We start from the raw sequence: 13,868 nt of genomic DNA on the forward strand, positions 1-13,868 counted from the left end.
ACGTGCTCCACATTTTTCTTGCCATCTTTCCGTATGCTAATGAATCTCCACAGTGGTTTATCAGGTTGGTGATGCTTAGTGATTGTTCCCTGCTCTCCTTGCCATCTGCTTGCTGAGATCACAGACCACATGAGCCTGGCTTATCTGAGAATACACTTCATAAATCATCCAGCAAGTCCGGCACTTACTGTATCTCATAAGGGACGAGACAAAGAGATCACTGTCGTTCTTGCTATAGTGTAATCCCTATGTATGACAAACAAAACACCTGTGTTTCAAGCACCGTTGTTGTCCTTTCCAAAATCTGTCATTAATTTTCTTCTCTGAGGATTTAGGCTTTGAACATGCAGTGTCCGGGCTCTGTGTGGCGAGCTTAATTATTTTTGAGTGACTGCGGAGTGGCTCTCCAGGTCTGAACTCTCGATGAGGAATTATCAGAATGCAGACCACCCATGGCTGTAAATTAATGACATGCAACAGCGCAAATGTGTGCACGGAGAGTGGGAGGGTGCTGGCGGTGGAGGGATTCTCAGATGTATCCACTCATTTCTGCTATGACCTGAGGGAGAGTGGGCTAAATTAAGTTAAAGAGGCTTAAAGTGATTAGGACATTTAGTGCTACCCTAATTAGGGATGGCTACACAAAGCCAGCATTATAAAAAGGGGTAAAAAAGTTTCTTATTTAAGGGAAATAATTACATATATTTGAAGATGGAAACATTCTCTGAAGGAAAATCGGGGAGATGAAAATGAACATATTACCATTGAATAATCACGACTGCTGTGTCTCTTCATTTCAGCATTTGGAGTCAGACAGGAACATATTAAATAGGAATATGGCGGGTTTCCTGGATGTCACCATGACTTACACAGATGCTTATCTTCATAAATCAATGACTTCGCTCCTCGCACGTTAGCTATTTAGAGATGGCTAACGCGTCTCTGGCCAGACTGATGGCAAAATTCGCAATGCTATCATCGCCTTAAGGCACGCGGGCATCTGGCTGCTGATACAGCACAAGCTAATATGCAGTTATTTATTAGAATTGATGCACTACAGCAGATAAGCTTGGCGCCCTTGTTGGCGTCTTTCAAGGTAATGACAAAAAAAATCACAATGCCAGCAGTCGCACGCTCCAAGATTTTCCTGACTGGAATTTGCTTATGCTTGGGAACCAGCGGGCTTTAGGATGTAACGTGGCATTCTTCAAAAGAGGATTGAGCTCCCTGACAGTGGGTGTAAATAACACTGAAGAGCTGATTGGGAGCACTGATATGCATATAGGACAGACGCTCATTTCTCGGCACCGACACTGAAGCCTGCAGACAGCATAGATTTAATATGATAGTTAAAATATAGATAATGACATGCCATAGTCGGCTCAGCATTATGCAACGGTACTTATCTGGTCCACTTATTCATAATGACCAACGTGGTAGATGGAATATCTCAATGACTAATTAAAAATCGGAATGATAATTAGAGGAGAGACAGTGGGGTGTGTGGCTTCTCGTGGTTTTCTGTTTGCATCACACAGATTAACATATTCTAAAGCCACGACCTTTATCAGAATTACCTTTCTGCCAGGAGACCTGCTGACAGACATACGTTTTGTCATATATTTGTGTGCTTTTTAAAATTATATTCAATTGAGGGCTACTTTTCCAGCATTTAGACCCTTAACTTAAAAAGCAAACAAACATTAGTGTATGCTAATAAAAAAAAAAACTTTCAAATGAAGAGGATTTTATTAATTAAAGGCACACACATATTTGTTATAAAGTGAATGATTCAATGTCTCATGAAAAGTTCTCAAATGGCTAAAAAGTGCTCAACAGACTGGGACAGGGCTATTTAGTCTGATTGCTTATGACAAAGTGTTTCAAATAAATCTGAAAACATCTTTTTATAAAATTCTGTTTGGTGCCATTGTTGGTGGAGAAATAACCCTTCACAGAATACATAAAGATGCCCAAAAATACAAGTGCACACAAATTGCACTACACACAGAAAGCACCTATCGACTGTATGTCTGTAACTGAGAGCGTTGAATTAATAGTAATGGGTTATAGAACATATTCAGACATAAAGAGCAGTATTCATTCCGAGCAGTATTCATTCTGAGCAGACAGACTTTATAAAACTGAGCTCAACCATACAGATAACGACAGCTATCATCACATAAAAAAAAATATTCAAAAGAATACACTAATCTTCCTTTTAGCCCTTTAATCCTACACAATTTCTTTCTAAACCTTTAAAGGGATCATTTGTGCTGTCAGACTGGAAAGTGAAGCTACTTTCTTCCTGACTCTAGCAGATGTGTGCCAGTCTTATTTAACAACATCATTTATTGCACCGTCTGGTTGTTATATGGCGCATGAAAGATGCTATTCACGATGACTCAGCAAGTGACCGCAAACAACAACAACAACGTTCTCCGTTTGGCCTAGAGATTTGAAACACCAGCCATGGGGAAAGTGACAAGACGGCAAAATCGAGTCGAATATGTTGAGAGAGATTTTTAGACACCAGTAATCGAACAGAATGAGAGGACATATTTTCTCCAAAGCCTGTGTCGTGTTTGTTACTGAACGGGTTCAAGTGAACAGATTTATTGGACAGGGTCAAATCTGTAACATTATATCCGTTTAATAATAAGACAGCAACTATGTAAATCATAGGGCAGCACTCACATGCAATAAAGGAGTTTATCCAAAAGTAGGAAAGGACAAAACCATACAGCTACACTTCACTAAAAATAAGGCAAAAACTATTTCTGTGTTTTATGGAAGCCCTTATTCCATGCCTCATTCGGCTCAAACACCACATGTGGCCACAGACACCTGTAGTGACCCTGAAACAGCCAGCAGGCTGAGAGACGGTAAAGACAGGCACACAGGAAGTCATATCATCTCTCAGTTACGCTTCGCAATGAGTGAACGACACTGTATACAGCATAGTTTCATATCCTCTGGCAAAATGGCTGCCCTGCTAGCACAAAACATATTTTCCTAAAAAAAGATAGAAGGATTAGGTGGATTTAGGCCTATTTTACATCATTCCCCATTTACTTTCAGTGGGTTAAGTAATTTGGTGAATGCTGAACATCTGGTCAGTCTAAGAGAATATGGAAATCCACTTAGAGGAAATTAAAACAAATGGGGGGCCCGGTAATGATTTCATGAGCAATTTCCCATATTAGGATTTCTAATACTTTACAAGAAAAACAGATTTCGCCCCACTTGCCATACACATCAATCACATGGCACTCAAAATTGCTCGTGAAACCTTGCAAGGACACATTTCCAGACACCGTCTGTGTGACTTTAAAAATACTTTAAAAAATGATATTCATTTGCCCAGCTCCGCCATCCCGTCAAACACATCCTCTTAACCCTAAATGAATTAAACCCTCATTAAAATTGCATCTCATTGTTAATCATGTGCATGTGAAGGGCATTAGATATCAATTTGCAAAATGACTTCAAAAATCTCTTTATAGAAATAGTCCTTTGAAAAGGCCTTAAAAACTATAATTAATCAAAAGGTTAGACACGGGTTCTAATGAAAAAGAGCTGTGTGCCAAAAAGAGAGGATATATATAGAGAAAAATGAGCAACACAAATTTTAAAATACATACATATGTACTTTAGCTTATTCATTCCTAAGAAAACACCAAAAACTATTTTATTTTCAGTTAAGACATCCAAACGAGTCTCTGAATGCTGTTTGACTACAATGTTATTAGGTTAATTAATGTTTTTCTAAAGCGTAAATGTATTTTTTAAACCGCTCATACCCAAACAATCATCATAGTTTTACTTATATTAATTTGATAAACAAAAAGACAAATCATATTATTTTTCTCTTGTGGAAAGAAATAATGTTTACTGAAAAAAAAAGAACTACTTTGAAAGAACTACACTTTTTAATATCCTTCTGTAGATGATCGAAAACAGCAGGTGATAACTGTATTCAAGTTTGAGGGAATAAAAGACAGATGCTGGCAATATGGAACGGTAACAGAATATAGCCAAGCACAAGACAATTGTCTAATTCAAGAGGCAGAAGAATTCTGTAACAGCTTGCCTTAAAGCATAAATACGCATTATATCATGCTTAACAAACATCACACTTTATGAAAGTTACATAATCATACTGTCCAAAAGATCATATTTTTTTTCTATTTAAATATTAGGCAGTCTGCAACATTTCCTAAGAACCAAACCCACATATAAGAACGATTACTGAAGGATCATTTGAAAAAATATAAGTCCATACTATGTATAACAGTTATGTTAGATTGTATTAACTTTTTACAATATTACTGTTTTACAGCATTTTTGACCAATGGAAGACTTCTTTTAATAACATTAGTATAGTTTCATATTCAAATTTGAATGCAAAAAAGGCTGATCTGTTATCTAATGCATCTGAATGTCTGCGGAGCCAAATGCACCACGGAACTCACTGACACTCTTTCTCTTTAAATCTAGTGATGACTACAGCAGTTCAAAGATAAAAGTCTTTTTATGGGCTCTGACGCAGGGAAAGAGCTAACTAAAGATAAGGTATTCTTGACTGCACTAGAGGGTTTGTTATCCACTGTCTTTCCATCTGCATTATTACGAGCTCAGCATTCAATGCGGTCACTTCTTAGGAAACTAGCATGCTTCATTCATCCTGCGGAAGCACACAGAGTCGAAGTTCTACATGTCATTTTCTCAAATGTAAGGCCACAGTAAAATGCTGGGCTCAACATGACATTTTAAGTTGGCGATTGTGAAAAAAGCTTTTGGCCAGAGGCAGGAATTTCTGTCTCATTGTAAGGATCAGAATAGCGCAGTGCAGTGAGTGCATCGGATCTCTCATGGCAGGAATTTGCCCTGAATTTGCAAGCTGCATTGAGACATCTTGACACTTTTTTCTTTCTTTTTTTAAACCGAACCACATATTTCTTTTCAAAACGCACAATTTACAGGGCTGATATGTGCATAGCTACTGAAATTTGGCGCATAGAGGACAATTTGTTTTTCATATCCAACCAGTTTTGCTGTAATCTAAACTGAATTAAGCTATTGTCGACATGGCCCCTTTTCATCTCAGAAATGAACTGAGCAAGCTTGCAAAAACTTAATAGTTAACTCTCAACTCCATTTACTAGGCCAAAGGCAATCTGCCAATCCATTATCTGTCTGCTCTACAAAAGCAGTGAACCTGAGATGCTTATCTTTACATGTGACCTACATCTTCTCTGGCAGGGGCCTGTCAGCGCAGCCTTATACTGATGCCGGTTTGCTCTACACTTTCATGCAGCAATGGCACAAATGCTCCAGCAAATAAAACACATAGAGGGACAAAAATGAAAGCCAAATGTGAGTGAAAAGCAGCGGTGGGGGGAATATGAAAAAGTTTTTCGTCAGTTTCCTTTAAAAATAAATGTTAAAAATGTGATATGAACAATAAAAACAGCTATAAATATTAGCACTGTAATTGTACAGCTGTTGTAATAATAATAATAGTAATAATAATGATAATAAACAAAAATTATTAAATACTCTACAGTTCAATTGAATTTGACTGATTTTAATAGATTTTTTTTTTGTTGAATAATTGTATTAAATAATAATAAAAATAATAACTATCATTTATTCTGGTGGTATTTTAAACAAAATAATGCACTTACAGTTTTCGGCCGGTAGTCACCCACCTTTTGCAGGTGGGACAAAATGTTTATTTCTATTTTCTTAAAAGAGCTGTAATGGTTATCACTGCTGAAATCCCTTTGGTTCCGGCTGGATTTCACACTGGTGTGTTTGTCATTGTAATTAACATCATTGTCCTCAACATTTACTTGACAGATATCTTCATATTCCTGTCACTGTTTTCTTAAACTGTGACAGTTACTTAATCATTAAAACATTCTCAGCCCATCTAAACTGAGTGTACATTTAGTGTGAGTGAATAGGCCGCCAAGAGTGTGATTTTTCACAGAGGAAGTGTGGCCCTGTCCCTCCATCACCATCACCACCCCTACAGTGCTTAGAACCGTGTGAAATCGTGATCCGGGCTGCAGTCGGGCCCCGGAGGGGCAGTAGCGCCGTACCTTTGTTCATGTCAATCAGCTGTTTCTTCTTCTGCTGTCTCTCTAGTTTCTCTCGCTCAGCTTTCTCCTTTGCCAGCTTGGCTCTCTTGATCTTCTCCTCCATCTCCCTCTTCTTGTGATTCTCCCGCACAGCATCCTGAAGTGTCAGAAAGAGAGAGACAATGAAATTAGAGGGCAAATTAGAAGTCTGTGGAAGAGAAAAGAAAGAAAATTCCAGCACAATTCTACCACTGAAGAAACCCTATAGACTGCACTCTATAATGTGGAGTGATAGACTAACAGTGAGTGACAATGGCAAGTCCATACACAGTGAGCTGATAATGCTGGATCTACACCTGCAGATCTCCACAGACTTCAAACCTCTGGCATTGGTAACATATTTAGATTAGGGTTCAGGATGTACATGAAAACAATGATACATTTGATTTTAGCACCCAACACACATAAATTCTGTGTATATCTATAAATAACTTTAAATCCCTTCTTAAATTGCAAAATCTGCATGGAAAATGTTAAGCAAGTTCACAGAATTCATCTCAACCTGCTTAAGGGCTAAAATCACACAGCTCTTCTGGGGAGATTTTCTGCTTACAGTGAAACAAAAAAAAAAACAAAAGCACAAAAAAAACAAAAAAAAACAAACAATGAGTATTGAGAAAAGGAAGCAGCCAGCGATTGTCTAATTGAACATCAAGATGGCTCCTGATACTGCCGTTGTCCCCACTGAGCTACAATCTCCATACGCATTAATGTGAAAGCAGAGAACATATCGTCCATCCTGGCTATTTCCAGCAACTGAATGCCAGGATGTTGTGGTGGCGGCGATGCTGGCTTGGCTCCGGCGAGAGGGAGAGAGGCCTGTACACAGACACACAGAGATATCATCCTCCTCCTCTTTTCTTTTGTAAATGCCACGGAGGTGTCAGGCGGTATAAAGACGTCGAGAGAGCTAGGCGGAGACGCTTAGAGGGCACGGAGACACAGCAGAGAAGAGAGAATAAGCCACTTCTTCTTAACCTTTCCAGCACAGCAAAGGTCTCTTCACCCCAGGCCTGCACCACTAACCTGACAGGCCTTGCCTTAAAGGGAGGAATAAGTATTTTGTGTATGCGTATGTGTGTGTGTGTGTGTCTTGTTCGTTCTTCGTACGACATAATGAGTGTCGACAGTATGGCCCTTTCAGACTCCCTTAGGGTTTCCGACGTGCATGTCGTGTTCGGTTCTGAGACACAAGGAACATGGCTCCAGTGTGGGATGAGAAAAGTACAGCTCGACATGGTGGTCAATAGTGGATCTGCCGTCAAGCCTGAGAAGAGGAACCCATACGTTCACTGTCATCTCTTGAAAGGACAAGGACAAAGATGAACATGAGAGAGAGAGAGAGAGAGAGAGAGAGAGAGATGCACCTGTTCCAAATCTGCATTTTGCTGCAAAACTATACGTCAGCAATGAATAAACACAATACTTGTTCTAATAAAAAGTAATTGAGTCAGCATGCATATGGCTGTCCTTCAAAGAGTGTGAAAAGGAATTCTATATTCATCTATTCATGGCACAGAGTGACAACAAACATTAGCATAAACAATTCTTCCTGTTATTGTGATTTCGCATTTTCAAATAGAGTATTATGAAGCCACTGGATTATGGGTCTCCAAAACTGACAGTTCAATCTCAGTCTTGTAATTGGAGATAGCATCAAACTCATCGTCAAATGTTAGCTCCTTATTGAAAAACCATTTACTCATAGCGACAAAAATAATTCCTGCTGGCAAAAAGTTTTTATAAACAAATAAACAATTTTGACTGCAAACACGATTACACAACATAATTATCTCACTCTCATCAAACATGCAAAAACCCTAATTACCATGGCAACAAACATGTTTTCAAACCTTTGCCTGATCCCAATCAGCTTGGGGCAGTATTTATGATTTTATCAATTTTCTTAATTGTGTTTTAGGTATTAGGAAGCTTTACATGAGATAAACAATACCCAGAGGGAGTACTTTTGAATAGCATTCTCATGGCGCAAAACGTCGGCAGTATTGACTACAAAAGACAGAATTGCATTAGCATAAAGCAAGAACGATGGTGGGATGTGTGCAATTTGCTGTTTCTACATGCAGCACATACGTTTGCTTAAAAAGAATCAAATGCACAGTTTAGACTATGATCGTGTTCTCGCTCGAGGATGGCCCTGAAGAGCATACATCCGAGCCACACAGTCTCAAGCAAATTTGTTTCTCGTGGTCACAGTGCCTCTGACTGTTGCAAATTCAAATCGCATCCCCATCGGTCCTGCCTGCCAGGGAAGGCTGATATCTCATGGCTGCAGATACGCTCTATGCAAACCAAAGGTAAAGGTTAGTAAAAAAATAAATAATAAATGATCGAAGTAAACAGGAAGGATTGAAATCTGCAGGAAAGTCCTGTGGTTGTCAGTGGTGGCCACCAATCAATACGTTAAGGCAAATTAGGCTGGCTAATTGTGTTTGCACACTAAATAATCCAAAGTCATTAAGAAAGCTGATTACAGGGGAAAAGTCTTCCTTAAAACTCTTTTGGTTAATTAGAGTTCTCAAGATGGGCTATTTAAAAATGAGAAAGATGGCACTCAATCTGTCCATCGGTGTTGTAAAATACATCATTTATCTACACTCATGTCTTTTCAAACCTGTTTGACCAATAAATAAATAGATATATTATTTCCATCAGAAATAGTTTTTCTTTTGTGTTCTGCAAAAAAAAAAGAAAGTCACACAGGTTTGGAACAACACGAAGGTGAGTAAACTAATGCAATAAATGCATTTTCATTAAATTTTGGGTTCAATTATCTTTTAAACCCAAAGTTAGTAGATGGATTTGTATTAATAAGATCAGACACACAAAATATTAACAATTTACAAATGCATCCATCTTGAGTGAAGAAATTGTGGGAGGATTTGATCAAATTTTAGTTGGATGAATCACCAACTAGATCTGCTAATATGAAAGACGATGATGAACAAGAAATTTAACACTACATTCTAACACTAATCAACACAACGTATCCACCTGGGAAAAAGCACATTCCGTGTAAAAACGCTGTCGTGAAATCTCTAGATTGGTGAGGTGATACTCGGCGGGCTGCTGTCCTCAGTAGTGTTTGCTCTACTCTAGGAGAGGGATTGCTGCGGAATTGAATTTGCCAATATGGACTCCATCTACCTCAGGTGTGTTTATGCGTGCTGGCAAGCACAGGATAGGATGGTGTCCTTCCAGACAGCCACTGAGGACTAGAAGTCTTTGTAAATATATTCGCTGGGTACATGTGCAGCAGAGTGACACTAAGGAAGCGTGCTCTTGCTGCAATCCTGCGTTGTGGAGGTGGCTTTGTAGTCTCTTCTGTTTGCCCAGCCTCAGAATAGAATATCTGAATAGCCTTGTCTTATGCACTCGGACAAAAAGGGCGGCTCATCCCACAGCCAGGAGCTCTATACTACATATTTTTTTTGGGTTGGAACCATCATATATGCATTGCCCTACATGCAATGCATAAACACTTGGCTTCTGCGAAGAGAGCGAGAGAAATAGAAGACAAAAATCCACACCACAGATGGGCCTATTTGGCCAACACAAAATCTACACTAACTAAACCACATTTGATGATATTGGAGTTATTTATTTTTTGGATCATATCCCCCATTAGTTTTCAACAGGCTGTGAGAGGCCTACAAAACTGCCGAGAGTGAGAAGTGGCCGATGTCGTGTGTGTTGACTCAAATATTAGACTACTCTGAAGGGACACTCCGTTGGGTTTAATTGCGATCACTCGCAGACGCTGTGCGACTGAAATGAGAAAGCAGCAGCGATGACATCACACTACATCACAATTTCTATTACTTGCATCATCATTATCATTATTCCCAGAGCCGTCATAATAGATAAAGCCAATGGCCCTCGATAACTGTTTTCTGCACATATTCACCCAGAGATGCACGTTCACACATATGTTCTATTGATTAGCTGAGTCACACTTGTCATGCACCGTCACCGTGGCTCAACCTCTGCTGACTTTACTGGAGTAATCAGTGGCTCACTCAATTAACAAGTGAGACTGTTAGTTCATCACCATCTGCTGCGCTTTGATAAGGCATTAATACACTGATATTCACCCACAGCCGCTAGTCAGGATTACATACAGAAGACGAAGACGCAGTGGGAGGTTCTCTCTCTCTCTCTCTCTTTCTCTAGCTCAACTCTGGATAAACTGATGGGACAATCTGAAACAAAATTCATGTGCTGAAATCAAATTTAGACCAATAGAATTTAACAGTGGGTGGGCCTTCGAGGCAAAACCAAGTGACTGACAAAATGTTCTGTGTCTGCCAGTTACAGCCAACAGCATTTACTGCTTGTCAGTTCATCACATTATGCCTGGTTATGACACAAAATAACATTCCCAGCATACATCAGAGCTCTCTTACTAATGCATTATAAGCTTGGTTGGCCTTCTGGATTTTTCACATAAAAGAAAAAAAAGAAAAAAAAAAAAAGAAAAGGAAAAAAAGGGGGAGTAAAACGCCACAAAGGGAATGATCCCGGCGCCACTGGACATCCGGCTATGTTTGTGTTCTCCACCAGCTCTGCTCTTCTCAGCATTGAAGTCTAAATCAGTGATAACTTATTCATAAAGAGTTATTCAGTTGAGAGAATAATTTATTTTCATAGATGCTCCTTTTACAGCCGTTCAACGCTGCATCCTGGAGGGAGTGCCGTGTAATGCGTGTTGCTAGGCTTTGATCAGGGTGACTGAAAGTTAGTTTTTAGATATGCTTGGGAGAAAGTGTGTGAGAGAATCCACAGACAAGAAGAACTTGCCATTGACTGTAATTGTTTTGACGACTTTGAGCATACCTTCTGGACGTTGCATTAAACTATATGAAATATAGGCAGAAGTAGGAGAAATGAGGAAACTTAACTTAAATATATGTGTAAAAAACAATCTCCAGAGGCTGCTTTCAGCCATCTTTAATCAAGCCAATATTAAGGTTCCAGTTACAAATCAAAATGACCCAAACCCAGGGTGCCTTTAAACACTGTGAAGCTAAAAAGTGTGAATGTTCTTTGAACTGTACGGCAAATGGAGTTTTTAATGCAATGTTCTCAATTCAATAGAGTTGATCAGCATGAAGGTTTCATAAAGTAAAATAAAATAAAATAAAATAAAGTTTGTTGGTGCACAGAAAATGTTGTGAAATTTTATCAAAACATTTATGCAATTAGGCATTAAAAAACTTCACATAAAAGTTTTTTTAAAAGGTTTTATGAGAAACCATACAGTTTTTCTACTTGTTACTTGTTTATATGGATTATTTTTTTTATTTTTATTTTTTGAAATTTACTAGTAGTTTCTGAGCGAAAATTGTTTCTACATCTTTTTTAGTGTACATGCAAATTACCTAATTTAAATAATCATTCCAAAATTAATAGCTATAATTTTTATGATTATAAAAGATCAATAGTATAGTATTATAAAATATGTATATTAAAATAAATATTTTTACATACAAGTTTTAAAACCTGTTCTAAATCCTATCTCTCATTTGTTTGGGAAAGACAAATATGATTAAATCACAAAAACAAATAAATAAATGAATAGTTTTACACCCACAATTTCAAGACTCATTTTCTGTAAAGCTTATTAATATTTTGCATAAAAGTTTTCAAAAGTTTCATTTGTATAATCCCTAAGACCCATTTAGATTATAGAGAGCAAATACAAGTCTCAAAGTACCTAAAAAAATATCAATTAGCAGAGAATCTCATATCTTCTTTGTACAGTGAGATGTACTTGAAACGCCTCTTTCGGTTTCACACTCAGTCTGGATAAATCCCATCCTATCAGCAATAACCTAGTCCTACCTGTCTAAACCCCAAGCTGGGATTGTGTTTTTTTTTTTTTTTTTTTTGACAGGGAGGAGGCGTTACCTTGATATCCACGAAATACAGAGGCTAACGAAACTCTGAAAGGATAAGAAGCTTCTGAGACTCTTTTATCTGCATAGAAGCCACACGTTTGGTAATACATTATACATTCCATTCTCAGCACAGTTTATGTATGCTTTAATCTGCCCAATAAGCCCGTCCTTCCATCTCCTCACCCCTCTGAGGAAAACGTCTTTATCAAATATGATAAAATAAGCTAAATCACCACATGCACTTAAGACAAGGCCAGCAGCTTTAGTTTAGAGCTCTTAAAACTATGTACTGATAAAAATGCTGTATACGTACGAAGAAGAGAAAGCGATGAAGTTAGAAAGAGAATTGTGCTCTCACATTCCAAGTTATAGAAGCTGTCAAAGCAATCCTAAACTTAATTATACTGCTATCCAGCAACCCTGACCTGTGCCGTTCTTGCTGTGCAAAAAGCATTGGAAATATTAATTAGAATATTATCTGCACTTGCTCATGAAGACTCTTTTTGGAAGCCAGATTTATACACATTAGAGAAAGAGCAGAAACTATCCGACTCTCTTCAACCTTGAGGAGTGCAAAGAGCAGAAGAACAAAGCGCTCTTTTGAGGATAAACAGGCGAGAGTGCTGCCGTACTCACCATGAAGAGGTTGCGGAAGTTAGCCAGGTCTCCGAAGAAGTCCTCGATGCTGATGGTGTGGGGGTCGAAGGCGAAGTAGCTCCCTAGGCTCTCGTACAGCTTCTGCATGTTCTTGTGCATGGTGGAGAGCTTCTCGTACTGCTCTCGCGAATGCTTGGAGAAGCCGTGAGAAAGGATATGGTTAAGGAAGGACAACCGGTGCATTGTACAGTGATGGATACACATGGACAAACAAAGCAACTAGCTGCCCTCCAAATACTTTAACAAAGAAGTCACCTACAGAAAATTGAGAAAAACCACTGCTTCTCTGCAGAGGTCAGGCGAGACAAACAGAGGCATTCAATAACCCCTCTGTCTAAGTTTGGAGTCATTGGTGCACTGAGCTATTAGCACCGGTGCAAGAGTGATAGAGGAGCGTAGTCTGGGGGACTAACACAGATGCTGGAGGGAATAGCTGATTGCAGTCATTGTTGCATTGTTTTTCCCAAAAAAGAGCGGTACGCCGAACCCCCTGAGAGATGCGCTCTGTAATTTAAAGAGCAGATGAAGGCAATGAATGGCTATTGACAGCTCCTGTCGGGCATGTGCTATCTTGCAGCTCACGAGGCACACGTGGACCATCCATGGCCTGGTAAACTGCACACACACATGCAAACAAACAGGTAGCACGTAACAATAGAGCCTCGCTTTCTTTTTGCCACATGCTAATAAAGCTGCACGCCGTATGTAGACTGTGATTTAGCTACACGCATTCAAGCCTTATTTCCTGGGGATTGTGTTTCCTGGATTCAAAGCAGTGCGGATTGCCCGGGTTTGCCCCTTTGAAGGAAAAGAGAGGCTATATCATATCAACGCCTGGCATTTTATTCAAGGTATTTGTATCAACTGCTCAGATGTGAGTCGGATTGTTTAACAGTCATTATAGGATGCGAGTGCTGTCCCAAGAACATCTGTTTGCAACAGGTTGAATGGAATCTTCTTTCTATTTTCTGATGAAAATTGAGTTGAGAGGGAGGGTTTTGCCCGATTATTAAAGCTGAAGTGTGTTGTTTGTCAGTGTTATAAAACTTTTTCTTATCCCAGTTTAATACGTAGAGTCGACAATGCCAGTTGTAGCTTATATTGTAAGCACCGTGGCTCTGCGATGCTGCCACAATATTGT

At 39.0% G+C, this 13,868-nt stretch overlaps 1 protein-coding gene across 8 annotated transcripts in view; it reads right to left on the reverse strand.

Moving 5' to 3' along the window:
• Nucleotides 1-13,868, reverse strand: part of diaph2 (diaphanous-related formin 2) — a 381,616-nt gene that overhangs the window by 54,590 nt on the left and 313,158 nt on the right. For all 8 annotated transcript variants that reach the window (XM_026280881.1, XM_026280882.1, XM_026280884.1 and 5 more), the window contains 2 exons: nucleotides 12,707-12,871; nucleotides 6,111-6,246 (listed from right to left, as the gene is read on the reverse strand). In XM_026280881.1, coding sequence (XP_026136666.1) covers nucleotides 6,111-6,246; nucleotides 12,707-12,871 — 301 coding nt within the window. The remainder of the gene's footprint in view (nucleotides 1-6,110; nucleotides 6,247-12,706; nucleotides 12,872-13,868) is intronic.

Source organism: Carassius auratus, chromosome 14 (genome assembly GCF_003368295.1).
Source record: "Carassius auratus strain Wakin chromosome 14, ASM336829v1, whole genome shotgun sequence".
Classification (NCBI taxonomy): domain Eukaryota; kingdom Metazoa; phylum Chordata; class Actinopteri; order Cypriniformes; family Cyprinidae; genus Carassius; species Carassius auratus.